At 45.1% G+C, this 18485-nt stretch overlaps 1 protein-coding gene across 1 annotated transcript; it reads left to right on the top strand.

The window, feature by feature from the left end:
• Window positions 1–3174: 3174 nt before the first annotated feature.
• Window positions 3175–9423, top strand: GSBLH_T00001699001 (uncharacterized protein; the record flags this gene model as incomplete). Its single annotated transcript, XM_013040138.1, has 1 exon — window positions 3175–9423. One exon carries the CDS (start codon window positions 3175–3177, stop codon window positions 9421–9423), a length of 6249 nt encoding a protein of 2082 aa, XP_012895592.1.
• Window positions 9424–18485: the final 9062 nt, after the last annotated feature.

Genomic DNA, 18485 nt, shown 5'->3' with positions numbered 1-18485 from the left:
AAAGATACTTCGAAAGATACTTCGAAAGATACTTCGAAGGATGAAGAAGGTCTCAATGAGGCTGTCGATGACGAAGAAGATCTTCCTCAGGATACTACTGACAAGGAAGATCTCTCTAAGGATGGCGATGATAGTGAAGAGGAATCGCCGAAGGAAGTGGAGAAACGTGGTCTGACTGATCTTAGTGACGCTTTTCAGTTCGCAACTCTTCTTGCAAACAATTTCGAGTTCCGCCTAAATCGATTACACATTCGCTTAGAAGGTAATCCGAAGTCTCCCATTCCTGTTTTTTCTCTGGGAGTAGGTCTCGAGTCTATTGTTTTGGATACTATGGAAGTGTCCAAAGAGGCTCCGAAGTGGAGTGTTCGCAAGAATTTCAGTATGGATGGTCTCACTCTGTATTGGTGCTTAAACGACCAAGAGCTACTTGCTGACAGAGACAAGGAATGTATAGTCGATTCGATGAAAGCCTTTTTCCTGAGTGCAGAAGAAGCGAGCAAATCGAAAAGTGTAATCCAATATGATCCGGACGATCACTTGCTGGACGATTTGCATTGTAAAGTGAAAATAATCGGCGATCTTCGCCGCGTGGAGGATCGTCACCGAAGTGTTGAAGATAGCTTACAAGAAATGTGTGGAAGACTGAATGTAGCGGAGAGCGACGCAATCGATTCGAAGGTTCTCTCGCTGTTGAAAGGGATGGATCTGCCTGCTGAGTTGGCGCAGTCAAGGAAGGAGTTCCCGAAGAAGGTGCGGAACCTGCTCAGTCAGGAGGCAGAATACACGGTTCCTGTTGGAATTCGTGCGCGAGAAATGTGCGAAATGCTGTGGGAGATGTATCGAACGCCTTTGCCCATGCTCCGCGTTCAGTTGGATATTTTTAAGGTTGATTTAGAAATTGAAAAGTCGCAGTATGAGAATATTGCTTGCTTTGTGGATGATTTCCTGAATTCGCTGCCTTCGGATCCTGCGCCGAAGAGCGCAAGTCCTCCGGAAATTGAGGATGGCAGCGCTGGTAATGGTTCTGCTTCCAGTCCGCCTCAACCAACATCTGCGCTGAAGAATGAGAATCCCAAGGTGGAGAATATCGAGTATCACTATGTATTCGGTATTATTCCATTCGCGTGCTTTATGGCAAACTATCTTCTTTCGTCGTATATGCGCGTTGGGTTTTTGCTCCTATTCTTAAGTGCTTTTCCAATCGCACTCTATCAGATGTTCTTCCCATCGCTTTTAATCCTGCTGTTCTTAGCAGCGTCTATTGCTTTGGTGTTCTTCCGTCTTAAGAAGAGTACTGATGAATTGAACAAACGAGTCGACTCTGAGTGCCATTACCGTAACATGCTGGTTGATGCGAGTGTTATGCTTCATTCCTTTGAGCTTCGGCTCAATAATGACATGGTTCCGCATCAGGACACAGAGCACATTATGGCCCTTTGCGTGAATGAGGTCAAGGTGCAATCCACAGTCAGCAGTGCCATGATAACTGCGGGTGTGAGCGTGCTGGATGTGCATATTAAGGATACTGTGTCAAGCGATCTGCAGAAGGATACGAGATATATGATGTGCGTTTGTGATGTGGGGGATGACGGTCATCCAAACGACATTATTCGGAAGCCTTTGCTTGTGACAGAAGTCGTGCTGGTTCCTGCCAGTTCCCATTTGTACAAGTATAGTAAGCAGGATATTTTTGTGAAAGTGGCGCTAGGCCAGGTGAACATTGTGTTGAGTCGAGTCTTGATTTACAGTCTGCTGCGGTTCATCACTCCTTCTCCGAAAGTAATGGAGTTACTGAAGAAGGCGGCGATTAAAGCAGACGAGAAGACGAAGCAGTTGAAGGAATACTCCGACTCATTAGTGTCCGCGCCTCCAAAGCCAATTCCCTCAAACTGGGAGCGCAAGAGTATCGTCGTTAATCTCTCCATGGACGCCGCTCAGATCATGCTGGATACGGAAGGCAAGGGTCCTATTATGCGTGCTGGAGTGTATGACATTCAGACGAAAGTGGAGATTTGTGCTGCGAAGATTTCGCTCTTCTTTAATATTCATGATGCATCGGTGAGGGATTTGACAAGTGGATGCGGATTGTATTCTTCCGTGGTTTCGATCAGTCACGATGCGACCATGGGAGACAGTGCCAAGAATGATTTTATTGATGCTGGAGTAAAGTTGTATAATGATGATCGATGGCCGAGTTATCCCGGATTTAGCTTGGAAGCGGGATGCCGAATTGGTGCTCCGATCCTCACAGTACGCATGCGTTTTATCACAGAGGTGTTGAACTATGTTATGAATGGTCCGATCATGGATGGGTTGAAGCTTTTGTCTGGGCCAGAAGTTAAGGCAGAGCCAGAAGTTAAGGTAGAAGCAGAAGCAGAAGCAGAAGCAGAAGCAGAAGCAGAAGCGAAGGAACCTAACCCAGAAATCACCACTCAGATTGTCGGAAACGTCCTTGATACCGCGAAGACGATCGGTTTGTCGTACATCAACACGAATGCGGCGCAGTCGGGAGAGACGCAGATATTGGAGCATTTGCATGGCGTGACGCAAAATCTGAAGAAGTTTATCCTTCCGAATCCCAACGATGATTTGGTACCAACTGAACTGCCTCGTGTCGATGTTATGATCGCCAATACCAAGCTGATTATCCCGAAGTCCTCGAATTCGCCCGACTACTTAGCCATGCGTCTTGGATGCATCAAAATCTCGAATACGGACCCTGAAAGAAAGAAGCGCAGCAATGAAATCCGTAAGGATTCGGTAGTTTATACCCTGAACAAGGTGTCGATTGAGATTACTGGCGTTTCCTTATACAGTTCGCTGGATGGAAAGGTCCAAACCATTATGGGTTCAATCGATCTAGCTGTGACTGCGATCGTAGCCGTGAAGACGGAGGCATCGGTTGATCTTTCTCATATCGTGCTGGCTTTCTCAGAAGACCAGGTTCTGGCATTGATTCATCTTCTCACAGAAAACCTCAAAGAAGAGCCGGTCGTCATGTTGCTTCCTCCTCCTCCTTCTTCTCCTTCTTCTTCTCGTTCTCCTGTTCCCGCTTCATCTTCTGGCGTAGCGACATCTGTGGATACTTCCTCTGCTGACGTGATTCCCATTCCGGAACATCGTGGAGGAATTGTGAGTCGAAAGAGCAATCGTTTATCGGCCCATCTGAGTCATATGGAAGAAGAGGCGCTTCAAGCCGAATTGGACCATATTAACAATTCCCCCGATGATGACTCGTTCCTGCCTCGCTCGGATTCGACCGTTTCTCTGGATTCCACGATTGATTTGAGTGCGTTACCTCCAGTCGAAGAGAAGGAGAAGCCTCCCGTGGAGCACAATGGAAACATTGCAGACCGAATCCATGTGAACCTTCTCTTTGAAGGAGTTACGATCGAATTGTTCCGAGGCAACCATGGCTATGAAGGCGTTCAGTCGAGTAAGAAGATGCGCTCGAATGTGGGTACTGTGGAGGGAAGCATTGCTGCTGTGTCCATCAACGATTTGAGTGTTCAGGCCTATATGCACAACATGAATATCTCTGCGGCCGTGTCTTTGAAGATGATCACGATTCGCGATTCTCGTCCTGAATCTCCCCTTTACTCGAACTTCCGAACGCTCTTGCAGATCGGAGAAGAGAACATGCCTGCCTTCTCTGTGATCGTGGACTTGACCAACAAGCCATTGCGGGAAGTGAGCGACGTTGTGATTCGGAACGATAACAAGCAGGACGAGGTCGTAATGGATATTGCCGTATCGATGTTTGTGGGTCAGGTGGCTATGCTGCCCTCTCCTTGGATCTTTGACATGCTCGACTGGGCAACTGCGGTTGGCGCGCGTGTGTCGGAGGCGTTCACCGAAGCGGCCTCGTCGGTCTCCCAATCGAGACCGGCTCTATCGACTGCGTCCACTGCGTCCGCTGCGCCTGCAATCAATAGCGAGTGCATTGAGGGACAGAGCGTACAGCCCACAGCGGAGGAGCCAGAGGAGCCAGAGGCGAGCGATGCATCTCTGATCCCCAACATCACTGTGGCGCTTCACATGCAGCGCATGGCTGTCTATATCTGCGAGGAGTGGAAGGACGAGACGGTGCCGGTGTTCCTGTTCTGCTTTGGCGTCGAATTGGATGCGCATGTCACTCCTTTCATGGACGTGAAGACCTCGTTGAGCGTGAACTCGCTGCGTGGTCTGCGTTCGAACTCGGAGCTGCGTCTGATGGTGACTGACGTGCAAGATGCCATTTATCCATTTGAAGTGGACATCGATGTGGCTCTCACAGACTTCCTCAAGAACATCACCGCATCGGTAAAGGGCTCTGATTTGACAATCCGTCTGGGAATTCTGGATGCCAAGCTGTTTTTGAACTTTATTACGAACCTTCTTCCGAAGGCGAAGGAAGACGAGTCCGGCAATACCGCCATCGTGAGCACGCCTCCTTCGCTCGAGAAATCCCCTGTGTCTATGGGAAGAATCAGCGACATGGCGGATGTGGAGGACAGCAAGGCCAAGTCCCCGGCGCGTGCCAAAAAGGAGGAGGTTGCGAAGACAGAGCCGGTGCCTCCGAGCGCGAGCGTGATGCACATCCGAGCGGATGTGCTGTTTGAAAAGATTTCCTTCATTCTGGTGAACGATGCCAAGGAGTTCGACCTGCCTGTGCTCCAGTTTAACGTGAGTCAGATCAAGGTGGGAGCTTGCATGGGCAACAACCTCTTTGCTCATGTGAACAGCGCCTTCTACTCAGATTACTATAAGGCCAGCCAGGCGATTTGGGAACCGTTCATGGAGAAATGGGACATGGGAATCCATGTGCGCCAGGTAAAGGATAAGGAAGAGCACGACTTCTACACATATGATAGTGTCACGGGCGGTGATAAGGAGGAGGAAGAGGATACGGCAATGCATGTGAAGCTCGATGCTCCTCGCATTCTGCAGATGAACTTGACGGCAACCCTGATTTCCTCCTTGCTGGATATGTTGAACGACTTCTTGACGTGCGAGAGTGGCAAGCGAAAGATGACGAACAACTTCTATGTGGGTGTGAAGAATAGCACGGGATATACGCTGGAGTATCGCATCAAGCAGGATGGAGACATTAACAACATGATGCTGGAGATGGAGAAGAAGAAGCTTGAAGAGGAGGCGACGGACCATGTGATGTATGCAGGCGTTGTGGACGTTGTGGATTCGTATCGCACACACTGCCGCTGGTTAGAGCTTCACTCGGTGAAGCCGCACATCCGCCTATTTAAGCACGTTCCTCTTCTCCAGAACGATGTATTCACGATGCGTCAAAATTTGGTAGTACAAACGGACAGCATTGAGAAGACCGATGCCACTTGTGGTCATATCTTCCCTATCGCGTGCTGCTTGCAATATCGGGATTCCTCTGTCATTATCGAACAGTTCGACTCAGCCCGTCAAGAGTCCCTGGTCCAATCCATTGAAACGAGCCTTGCGACGGTTCGAACTGTATCTTCCGCCGAGCTGGAGAGAATTCGCTCTTCGTATGCTCCCAGCTGGTTTACAGTGCCTAGCAAGGGTGTAAAGACGACGATGCCCGCCCATCCGTCCTTGACGCTGCTGTTCCTCAAGAAGGAATATCGGAAGATTCCCGACCGTCTGATCAGTCTCCGTTTGGAGGGATACAACGAGATCGATTGCCTCGTGGATCGTGATCGCGTCGTGTATGAGCAGTTAACGAACCCGCAGGGCAAGACTCTCGATATCTTGGTTCACAATCGGGTGATCAAGGGTCGGAAGGTGATTGACATCACCTCGCAGTACTGCGTGGAGAACCTCACGGAGCAGGACTTGGAGATCACCTTCACCAACACGATGGCTCCTAGCGCTGCGACCAAGATTACAATGGCCCACCGTGACATCGAATACTGCCCTCTGAGCGTGATGCAAAGCCCGTCCGTGCAGATTGGTAACTACAGCATGCGCCTAAGTCCCGAGTTGATAGAGAATACGATCCAGCCGTGCATAAACGTCGGCAGTCCCTCGCTCCCGAAGTATTTCCATGTGAGTGTCCAGTCGAAGGACATTTACGATATCTACAACAAGCAGTTTGTGACGCTCTATCACATCATTCTATCTCCCGTGATGTCGCTCGCAAACCTGCTCCCTGTTCCGTTGGAGTACAAGATTTACTTCAACGAGCAGGAGAAGTATTCGGGCCTTCTGTCCGAGGGCCAGTCGATCAAGTACAATGGAGTGCCGCTGAACGCTGAGAGCGAAGAGGAAGCAGCAGTTCGCATCGCTGTGCGTCCGGAGGGTTTCACGAAGTTCTCTGCGTTGGAGGATTCGATGGTTGCGTTCCCTCAGGAGAAGCAGCAGTCCGTAATGCTGGAGAGACCCAACGGAGAAAAGTTGCGCTTGACCTACAAGGCGATCGAGAACATCACGGGCATTCTCACGATGCAGCTGTACTGCGATTTCTGGGTGATTAACCGCACGGGAGAAGACATCTTCATTCACGAAAAGGGTGCCAAGTCGAGCGAACCTCTTCAGCTGCCCGGAGTGGCGGTCCCCACGCTCGACACCACCGACGTTTCGTTCGGAAAGGAGGAGCTGCTCAAGCCCTACATGTTCTCGTTTATGAGTTCGGAGAGCCGTTCGAAGGTGATGGAGTTCAAAACGGCGGATTCTGAGTATTGTAATGATGGCGTCTCGCTTGCTCTCATTGGAACGAGTCTCCGATTCTGCATGCCTAGTAAGCAAAAGGGCAGTTCCAATAGCTGTGAGCGTGTTTTTGGAGTAATTGTGGAGAATGCTCCGCTTGTCTACGCATTGACGAACATTGTCATCATTACTCCGGGTATGTACATCTCGAACAGAACCAAGTATGATCTCAGCTTGCGTCTGGGAGAGAAGGAGACGAATCAGGTCACGATGCTGCCCGCCGGATGCATTCTGCCTTATCACTGCCCTGAGCCAACGAAAGAGATCAAGTTGAGTGTGAAGTGTGATACGCTCGGGTCCGACTGGACGAAACCGTTTGATACGAAGAAGGAAGAGCAGGAAGAGCTGTTAACGTTAGAAAATGGCGATGATAACCACTTGCTACGCATGCGTGCAGGTATGAATGCGGCTCAGCGCGAAGTCGTATTCGATTTTGCGGATCCGTTTAACGTGGTGCTGTACAAGCTGAAGCAGAAGAAGAAGTCGAAGTTCTTGAAGCTTAAGAAGGAGGAAGAAGAAGTCTCGATCATTTCGTTGCTGAAGGAATGCGCGAAGGCACAGGAGGAAGGTGTGGATATGAGTCAGGCAGTCGAGCGAATCGAGTCGAAAATCTCACCGATGCCAAACGAAAGCGACTTTAGTGAAGACGAAGACGAAGACGAAGAAGTGGATGATCTGGCTTCTGAGGATGAGGAGAGTGATGTGGTTGATCCGGAGACAGTCCATGTGGATATCAATTTTGGCGGAGTTGGCATCTCGTTGGTCGATAGTTTCCCTCGCGAGATCTTATACATGTGTATGGAGTCGTTGAAAATGGAGCTCATTATGTGCGAGAGCAACAAAATTTCGCTGGGAATGACGGTACTCAAGTTCCAGATCGACAGCAATCTTCCGAATACAAAGTACAACGTTCTTTTGGGATCGACGGAAGCTGGCGAGCCAAATCCTGAATATGATCCGGAGAATCCGGACCAGGGTCCAGAGATCAACCCGTTATTCCAGCTTTCTGTATCGATGCCGTACTATCCATCTGTTACCATTATCGAATATTTGGGACTCTATTTGCAGCCCATGGTTTGTGCAGTAGACAGTGCGATTTTGACTGCATTGCTGAGTGTCGTTTCGGACTTGGCGTTATCGATGGAAGATTCGCAGGAGGTGGATGGTCGTAAGATTTTGGACGAGTGCCACGCCTTCATTCCGGCCAACGTGGTCTCTGGTAAGGTCGGCAAGTCCTACATTCTTGCGGAATACTTCATTCTTCAGCCAATTAATATGAAGTTCTCGTATCGCAATGACCCCTCCGCTCCTCTGTCCTCCGCCTTGCTGCCTCAGGACCCCCGCTTGATGCCGTTGATCGCGTTCTTGAACACGATCGTGAACTTGCTGGGCAACATGGAGAACACTCCGATTAACCTGCGTTCGTTCTATCTGAGCAACTACTATGCGGACATCTACGCCTTTATCATGAAGGTGGTGGGTTTCTATGGTGCGGAAGTGGTGAAGCAGTCCTACAAGATCATTGGTTCCTTGAACATGATCGGAAATCCTGTGGAATTGGTTGGTGACGTGAGTGACGGAATCACTGCCTTCTTTACGGAGCCCATTCAAGGTCTGATGAAGGGACCGCGCGATTTCGTGGGAGGTTTAGGTAAGGGCACGACGAAATTGCTGTCGATGACGTCCTACGGTATTCTGAACTCGGTCACCAAGATTACGGGAGCTGCGAGCGACGGTTTGGCGGCGTTGGCCTTCAGCGAGGAGTACCAGGCCGACCGTGCCGCCGGAAAATCGAACCTCGTTCACGGCATATGGTCGGGCGCGACCGGAATCTTCACCGAAACGGGTGCCGGATTTAAGGAGAAGGGAGTGCTGGGCGCTGCGGCTGGCTTAGGCAAGGGTCTGATCGGCGCTGCGGCCAAGACTGCAACGGGAGCGATCGACAGCGTGACGAACGTGGTGAATACGGTGAAGGACATCGCGCACAAAGAGAAGGTCGTGGAGCCGCTGCGTGCTCCGCGGTACATCCCGCTGGATGACGTGCTGGAGCCGTATAACCAGCACTTAAGCAGCGGAAACGCTCTGCTCGTGAAGGCAAATCGCGGCACGGGAATCGAGCTGCAACCCAACGAGCGCTATGTGATCCATTGTGCAGTCGACAATGGGTCGAACATTGTTCTTCTCACAACGCACGAACTGGTGCTGATGTCTCCGAGTGCGAAGATCCTGGGCGTTTCTCCTTTCAGCAACTTGGAGATCCACCGCCATGGGCAGGAGCTGGAGTTGATTCCGAAGAACTCGAAGCAGAAGAACGAGGTGATGAAGAATCTGAGTGCCATGGTGAATACGGTGACTTCCAAGGTAGATGGAGAATTGAAGCTGAAGCAGGTGGAGCTTCTCTTCGAGTCCGAGAAGCTCGCGTCCGAGATTGAGCACTACTGCACCAACGTGGATTTCATGACCAAGGACGCAATCGCAGAGAGTGTGCGTCGCATGCTTCCCGAAATCCACTCCGAGGCATCCAGCAGTGAAGAACGCGACACGGAGACGAAGGGTGGTCGGAAGGCCCCGGATCTGCGAGTCCTGAAGGTGAAGAGCGCGCGGTTGGTGGACAAAAAGCGAGAAGAAGTCAATGAGACGGGAGTGAAGAAGAAGATCACGAAGTACAAGCTGGAAGTCGTGTCGCAAGGAGAGAATCCCGCTCGGTGGAATGTCTATATTCGCTATGGAGCGTTAGAGTAGGCTTTGTCGTTGTTTTTGATGTGTAGTGAACTTTTTAAGCAGCTCAAGTCGAAATGCAACAAGGAAGATATTCGTAACCTGCATCTGACCAGCAATCGGATGAAGCTTTTCAAGACGAAGAACCAGCGCGAGGAGTCGGTTCGACGCTTCGTTGAGGTGCTTTCATCAAGCGAAAACTTGATGGCTCAAAGTGAAGTCGATAGCTTTTTGAAGACAAACGCGTTCCATATTCATTGGCTGGATGATTTCAGCGAGTCCGACGAAGATATGGAAGAAATAAGCGATTCTGAGTATTCATGTTTGTAATAATAATAATAATAATGAAATATATATAATGGTGGTGAGTATGATAATTATGAGTTGTATAGTATACGTATGGAAATCTCCATACTAGATGGTAATAACAAATATATATATATATATATATATATATATATAGAGAGAGAGAGAGAGAGAGAGAGACAACTTCGAGTTTTGATTCACTTCTTTGTATGATATTTCAAAACAACACACTAAACAAAAACAATCATACTATGTACAACCGATGACATTCAGAGTTATTAGTCAGCTGAGTAGTACAAGTCACTAGTACTTTGATATCTTTGAAGTTAAAAATAAGGAGGCTACAAAAAACACAAACTGTGCGCCATGTTCCACTCAAAGCGTTTCACAGTAATCCTTGATTCCCAATACAATAAACTGTTTTTCATTTTTCACGTTAAGGTTCGAAAGTTTTAACGCAAAGCACGGCAATTTAACACTATGGCAAGTGGAGATATAATATTTCGAATCAAAGATGTTGATGCGGAATTTTTTTCTTCGAGCTCTAAATACGCTTTGAAAGATCTGCATGATTACTCTATACGGAAGAAAGATTTTTACGAGGAAATAGTGCAGATGGAACAGAACCAGTACCATTATAAACTTACATGGAAGAAGGATCCTGAGTTTACTGTGGAGGGGATTAAAGAATCTTTAGACGGCTGTTCTTTGAGAGGGGTCCTTAAAGTTAATGGACTGGAGGTTTATAAAGGTAGAATGTTTACTCGGAACTCACTAGAGCTGTACTGGAAAAAGCAGATTTTGGAAATCCTTAAGAAGGAACCTGTAGAAGAGGATGTTTTTTCTCGGGTAATGAATTATTCTCGAATGCTTGAGTTTAACTACGACACGAGAGTAATTTCAATAGAGAGTCCTGAGAAAAAGGCATTATTGGAAGAAATTACGGTAGGCAACTCTCTGCTTCCTTTTGTCCCTCATGGATATGGAGAATATAAGGGCCAAAAGGGTTTTTTTGTGAATGGTATTCTATTCCAAAATGGTATTGCTGGGCTTCAATTTGATCTAGAAATCGATAAGCTTCGCTATGAGGTTAAAAATTATATAACAGTTAAAAGGGGTGGGAATATTCTTGCCCAAAGCTGCAATATTTCTAAGGGCATGATCGCTGGTGCTATTTGTCAGGAAAGTAATGATTGGACTATAATAAGAAAGAATCCTAAGGGTAAGGATAATGCTCCTCGTTTTAATACCGAGATTATTGCAAAGAAGAATCAAATACAGTATGAAGGTAAACTCGTGTGTTATGAAGATGTTCAGTTTTATGGATATGGCAAACTACAAATTGGGGGTGTTATTTACGAAGGTTGTTTTCTGAACAATAATGATATGGTTACTTGCTGCAAAACCGAAAACGGAAAAATGACCTTATGTCGAATCGAGAATAAGAAGGAGGTCATACAATATAAAAAAGGTAGATCGGAGCAAAAGATTGAAAGGGACTGCTACAAATGGGCGATTGTCAAGGATGAAGGTGGCAGGGAGTGGCTACTTGTGTGTCGGTATTTAAAGGAAGACTTTAAAACTGAAGAAGGTGAAGTAATCTTTTACTCCGGTTATGACGAAAGGAGATTTGAAACGGGGATTAAAACAATATCAGAAATCAAATGGATCGAAGGGAAATACAAAGAGAGAGAGACGCATTTTGCCAAGGCACATCCAGATGCTAAAACGGAGGAGGTAGAACTTGATGAATTTCGTTCCAAATTCCCCAATAAGATCGAGTTTCTGGAGAATAAACACTGCTTAACTAGTCCAGAAATATCCGAGGTTAAACCCTCTGAAATACCCGAGCACATGCCCCCAGAAATACCCGAGGTTAAACCCTCTGAAATATCCGAGGTTAAACCCTCTGAAATACCCGAGCGCATACCCCCAGAGAATAAAGACGAAGTCCAGCCTGCTATGAAATTGAACGACTGTACCAACAATACTAAACTCTTTGTGTCTGGACTTAGTCCCCGTTTCAAGTTGCCTGAAGTAAGCATGGAATCCAGTTATCAGCACCAAAGTAATAATGAGGATCCGGATATACAGAGAATATTTTTGTAAAGTGAAGGGATCTATTTTTAGGTGGATGATTAGATAATTGGTGTTGAGAAGGGCTGTAAGATTATCTATCCATACGCAAGAAGAAAGTAAAAAACGAGATACTTATGGATAAAATGTTTGTGATATCTATTTTTGTGAGGGATATACTTTTTGTCACGATTATATCTCTTTTCACACATTAATAAACATCTTGAGATATTTGTGTAGATGTTATTTCTGTCAATGTTGTCTTTTCTTTTGGAGAGAAGAAGCTTGAGAAATAGGGGAATGAGAAATGAAAGATCATATAAACTGGAGAACTGGAAACTCGTTATCCACCTCCTTAAACAAAATGAGCGGTACATGTCTATTGTGCAGGTGGTAGTACAACAAACAAGCGAAATAAATGCTAATCTTGAAAATTTACCTTCTCCTGTTTTAGACAAGATCAGCGAGAATCGAAGAAACATCTATGAATCAAATCAAATCAATCAAACTATACTCGAAATTGATTTCGATCGAACTACCTCGAATGAATCAGGTAGATCGACATATCGTAGTTTTGGAATATCTAAATACTATCAATATTCAATATTCAGAAATACTTTCCAATGTCACTACACGAGGATTACGGAAACTACGATCTACAGAAGTTATTGATGTTAGATTTGGAAGATCTACAAAGCAAATCATAACCAATCAATTCATTATTACTTCGAAGTGTCAATGAACAAGAATCATCATTCATTCTTCCTTCAAGTGCCCAATCACCAAGTTGAATGGATTGTAATGATGGAAGATCTATATCAATCATTTCATTCAAATTCATTCAATACTTTCTATTATTGTTGAGAAGGAATAATAGAATGTATGATCACCTAATGTAATGGATTGTAGATTTGGAAGATCTATGCATCATTCAAATATTCAATATCATACCAATACCTCGAATCTCACATGAACTATAATAGAAATTGCATGACCTACTTCCAATTGTACCAATTTGAATGGATTGTAATTGTGGTAGATTCTCCAATTCAAAGTCACCAAAATCACTGAAACTATATTCACCGATTTGAATGGATTCCAATGATTCACAATTCAATACTTGGAATGATTTCGATCTATTACTTCCGGTACCGTTCTTTGCCTGAGTAAATGAATTCTTTCCGATTTTGATAGTTTTCAATTGATTCAATCCATCGATTTGGAATGTTTGTACTGATTCAAAACATTCATCGCCGATTTCGACTGCCTCTAATGAATTGAGATTATACAGACAGTATTCAGCACCATTTCCAAATGCATGATCACCTAATGTAATGGATTGTAGATTTGGAAGATCTATGCATCATTCAAATATTCAATATCATACCAATACCTCGAATCTCACATGAACTATAATAGAAATTGAATGAATCACTTCCAATTGTACCAATTTGAATGGATTGTAATTGTGGACAATTCTCCAATTCAAAGTCACCAAAATCACTGAAACTATATTCACCGATTTGAATGGATTCCAATGATTTGCAATTCAATATGTGGAATGATTTCGATCTATTACGTCCAGTACTGTTCTTTGCCTGAGTAAATGAATTCTTTCCGATTTTGATAGTTTTCAATTGATTCAATCCATCGATTTGGAATGTTTGTACTGATTCAAAACAATCATCTCCGAGTTTCAACTCTTGCAACTGATCAAATTCATAACTGTTACAATTACTTGGGTATCTGCACATTAATGCATTAAAGGTCCCAGAATTAAATACTAATAAAGTATTATCCACTTCCATAAAAGGATTCTCAAACAATCTCACTTCAATAATATTGGGTTCCGTATTATTTTCAACTGGTGTTATATTAGGTTCTGTATAATACAAAACTTCTATAATATTGGGTTCCGTATTATTTTCAACTGGTGTTATATTAGGTTCTATATAATGCCTGACTTCTATAATATTGGGTTCCGTATTATTTTCAACTGGTGTTATATTAGGTTCGGTATAATGTCTGACTTCTATTATGTTTGGCCTTATAATATTCACCCCTTCTCCATTTTCTTGATTATCTACCTCAACAATGTTAATTTTCTCAGAATCAGAATCAGAACCAGAACCAGAACCAGAACCAGAACCAGAACCAGAACCAGAACCAGAACCAGAACCAGAACCAGAACCAGAACCATTTACTATTTCCCCTTCCTCTTCTTGCTTTTCTTCTAAATAATGGTTGTATATACTATTGCTCCTTTTTGAAGGAGTATATTCCGTTGGATCGCAAACGTAATCATTTTCCTCAGTTTTTTGCTCTTTATATGCTCCATTATTCGCAGTATCATCCGATTTATCATCTCTATGTAATTGATGATAACTTTCAGTAAAGATCCCATCCTTCCTCGAAAAGTTCATTTGGTTATTTTTAATTCAATACTTTCCGATACGACCTTAGAGAATATGAGGATATAAGCGAAATACTATCGCTCTTCAGAAAAAATGGCTTATGTAATTTTCCCACATTTTGTAACATTTCAGGTTCTTGCGGACTATTAATCTCATTTTTAACTGTTGAAATGTGACTAATACTATTTAGAAAAAAGAGTAACTCTAGCTGTGTAGTAAAGTAGTATGGGTTTGTGTACTGTGCTTCATTTGTAAGGTGAATACTATTTTATACATTATTGCATAATCGCAGTAACTGGTTGGATATATTCCTGTGAACTAGGTTACCTTGAATCATTATTAGAATTCTAAACAAACAGAAGATGGAGAACTAACAATAACCGGAGTATGACTACAGTCCGTTCTTGTCCTTTCAAAGATCGATTCAGCAGCTTCCAGGCATTTTGCATTATCTGCATTAAAATAAAAGTTATATACAACAGGAGCCTGTAAAAACTACAAAATGAATGCGAGTGCGAGCAAACCTCAGGACTATGCTCTTGATTTGGTGTGGAGCAGCAACAACCCATAGTAATAAAAAGGTACTTATTTTATGATATATCCTATCTTCGCTAACATCACCTCATGAGAATACTCCAAATTTATATGGTGTATAGCTAGATATAACTAGTCTATATTACGCAATTAACTTTCCCAAAAACCATTTCGTCTACAGACACACACAGAATTCATTTCAATATAGAATCATGTCCACTATATCCATATTTGTATTTATTACAAATCGGTCATTCGATATCCCATTAGAGCAAAGGAAAATAATAGGACAGCAAGATATTTTAATCATGGATCATGTAATATAATTGTTAACAATAATAGTATCTAACAGATCCGAAGTAGTATAGTGGTTTAGTATTTCCGCCTGTCACGCGGACGACCGGGGTTCGATTCCCCGCTTCGGAGTTTTCTTTTCTGATCTTTTCTTTTCTGTTTCAATTGTGAGGTATCAGGAAAGAATCGTGAGTATTCCGATACTAGTTTTTTCACTGACATATGTAATCAACTTATTTTATGGCATTCGTGAACAACAACAATTTGGCATTCCTACTCACCAGAAGAGTTTCGTCGCACCTACCCTTTTCAATAGGTTCGAGTACCTAATCACTTTGATATTAAACTAGTATGATTGGTATTGCTGTTAGGAGATTATTTTCAATTCCTCCAAAATGAAACTGTGTGATATCAATATTAAACTTATAATGACAATATGGTATTATAAATTGTTCGTATTATATAGATAGTCATCATTTCTTTTTGTTGGATCTAGATGATACGTTGGATGTGAGCAAATCGTAAACAACAAACATGCAACAAATACATTAAACAAACAATTTCAAAAATAGTACAGTACTGTTACCTAGAACGAGGAAGTTTACACATTACTTTTTCCATAGTATAGTTTAAAGAACATTGATAATAGAAAGAAAAAGACCTAAATAAAGCTAACAAAAATGGAGATGACACCACTTCGTCACAAATCCACTTGTCCATGTCTGCTTGCGGTGTGCCAATGGCCATAGCTCGAGAATAGAGTAACCCCTTTGACTTTCTGCTCTTCATGTAGTTAAGAAACACTGTCTGTGGGTGAAAAAGATCGTCAGATGCCTTTCTACAAGTCAACACCCAGCCAATCGAAAACAAGCATGGACCAAATAGATGATCAAACGTATACACAAAAGGTAGCAGCAAATCTGCGCAATCTCCAAACTTGAATCGAAACTCTAACAGTCGGCAGCTGTCATCGAACGCCTTGGTTTGTTCCACGCCTTCCTCACAGCGACGCTCGCGCTCTCGCTGCTGTCGTGTCTCGCTCTTCCACTGCTCGCACCACTACACGTCATTCTCCCTTCCAATCCCAACCATCGCAGCGGTCTTCCTCAGCTCCGCTCGCTTCTGGTCCTCTTCTTCCTCTTTCTTCTTCATTCGCTTTGAAAAATCCTCTTCGAACTTCCGCAGCACTTCTTCCTCTTCTTCCTCTCTTCCATCCCTCCCCGCATCTCCGGTTTCTCCAGTTTCTCCTTTTTCAAGGGCCGAACTTTCCATCTCTTCCATGACCGGCTCCAGCCGAATCCGCTCCCACTCCTTCCTTCGCGCGATTCTCTGCTGCTCCTCCAGCTCGCGCTGCTTTCGGTACCTCGCAGCGTTCGCCTGGTCCTCGGGAGACTGCAGGAAGTAATCGCTCAGCGAGAACGACAGCGGGTCCACCGAGTGGAGAAACGACACAGACGGCACCGGCGTGCCCGGCTTCTCGAGAGGCGCCGGCGACGGCTCGCGCGTGGCCGCTCGGCTGCACTTCGAGGAAGAAATCCCCCACTCCGAATCCCCCATTTCCCCGTTTGCATCGCTCGCATCGCTCGCATCGTTTGCATCGCTCGCATCGTTTGCATCGCTTGCGTTTTGGGCTATGAGAAGATCGTCCGGACTACTACTACGACTCCTGCTACGACTACTACTCCTCCTCCCCGTCGGGACTGTTTTCGGGGTTTCCACGGTTTCCCCATTTTCGAGCGCATCATCCGTGAGTTCCTCCTTTTCGCTCCTGCAAGGATCGGAGTTGTAGAAAATCATGTTCTCTTCGTCGTCGTTGCTGCCCACCAGCTCTTCTCCGTCCCATTCGTGCTGAATATTGCTGTTGTCGATCAGCCTGATCAGCGTGTCCTGCGCCTCGCGGTCATTCTCGATAGCTGGAGTGGGAAGCGTCGTCGTGGTGCAGGGCGTTAGATTCGACAGATCCAAGCTTTCAAAATCGTCCTTCACGTTGATCGTCGATCCCTTATGCGCCGTATCGCTCACATCGATCAGCATTCCCTCGTCCGCTTTGGGCGAAATCGAGTGAACGCTTTTGACTCGCCGCGTGGGTGTTACGTCCATCCGGATCACTTTGGTGTTGCCAGAAAGGTCCAGATCGGTGTCGCTCACGTTGAAAGAGAAGCTGAGGACGCTTTGATACGGGTTGGGAGGCGTCGCGGGCTCGGTGGGCGTCACCGAGGTCTCGCGGTTTTCTTCTGCGGAAGACTGCGAGGTATAAGGAAAGAAGTGGTGCTTGGATTTGCGATAAATAGGAGAGGAGATCCGCTTGGGGGCGGTGGCGGGAGGCTTTGGCTGGGAGCGATGGCGGGAGTATTGGAGCGGAGTGGCCAGACAAATATCAAGAGAATTCATGCTCGTTCGCTTGGGATTTGTGGGGGAATCCATTGACAGAATTTTGATAGGGGGAGCGGGCTCGGTCAGCGAAGACCAGGTCTTGTGAATGCAGTCCCCAGTCGGCGTTGCTTGTGATTTACTCGAAAAGGAGTGCTTGCGTCTGGGAAAAACTCCTTCAGGATCAGGACGATTTTCCTTTTTCGACATATAAACAGTCAGGTTTGGGTTCGACCGCATACGAGAATGACTAGACATATACTTGGAGGTACTCAATTCTCCATGCGGAGCGCTTTCAGAATCTTCAAACGTTGAACACAATTCCTGATCCTCTTTTTGTGGTAATCGGCTGCTGGCATCGCTGTCCTCTTGAAAATGCTCTCCCTCTTGAGTTCTCCTGCTCCGACTTCTCCCTGAAGGAATGTCCACAGGCAGATAGACAACCATCATTTTCTTTTCCTTTTTACCCTTCTTCTGAACGACATCAGCAGAAGAACGGTTAGACTCCATTTGATCACCATTTTGTTCGAACGAATGTACTGAAAACTGCTTTGGTTTCCTTAAGGACGAACTAATCCTTATTTTGACTGAAGACACTTTTTCTTCTGAAGAATCAATTTCCTCAGAACTGTCCATAACAAAACGGCAAGCCCGACTCTGATACCTTATTTGCTAGTCGTATTTGACAATTCCTTGCAGAACTCGCGGTTTTTTCGCTATTCTAGCACCGCTTCACTATTCCTTGTTCTCTCATTTTAGGCGCAAAATTGATGAATAGAAAGGTCACCTTAAGCTACCTTGTGTATCGAGGATCAAGTTTTATTTTGTGTCAAAATTTGACCTTGTCTTTGACGTGTAGTCTATTTACTTGTGGCTATTCTAGTTCCGGAGTGCTTTTCTACGGTTATTCCTTGGCGGCAACAGATGCTGTAGGTTTCTGTGTGTAGTCATTCCTCATAGTCTAGCCGCATGTATCCTATCAGTACATCTCTACTGTGCTTTCTTTTCTATTTGCTTTGTACTCTTATGCGTTTTTCTGTGTCATTTCCTTCCGAATCTGGGTTTTTGGGCTGTTTTCAACCAAACCATCGA

The sequence above is a fragment of the Blastocystis hominis genome (genome assembly GCF_000151665.1).
Source record: "Blastocystis hominis, Singapore isolate B (sub-type 7) whole genome shotgun sequence assembly, scaffold_13".
Taxonomy (NCBI): domain Eukaryota; class Bigyra; order Opalinata; family Blastocystidae; genus Blastocystis; species Blastocystis hominis.
Note: the sequence above shows the minus strand (reverse complement) of the source record. Positions and strands in the feature narration are given on the sequence as shown.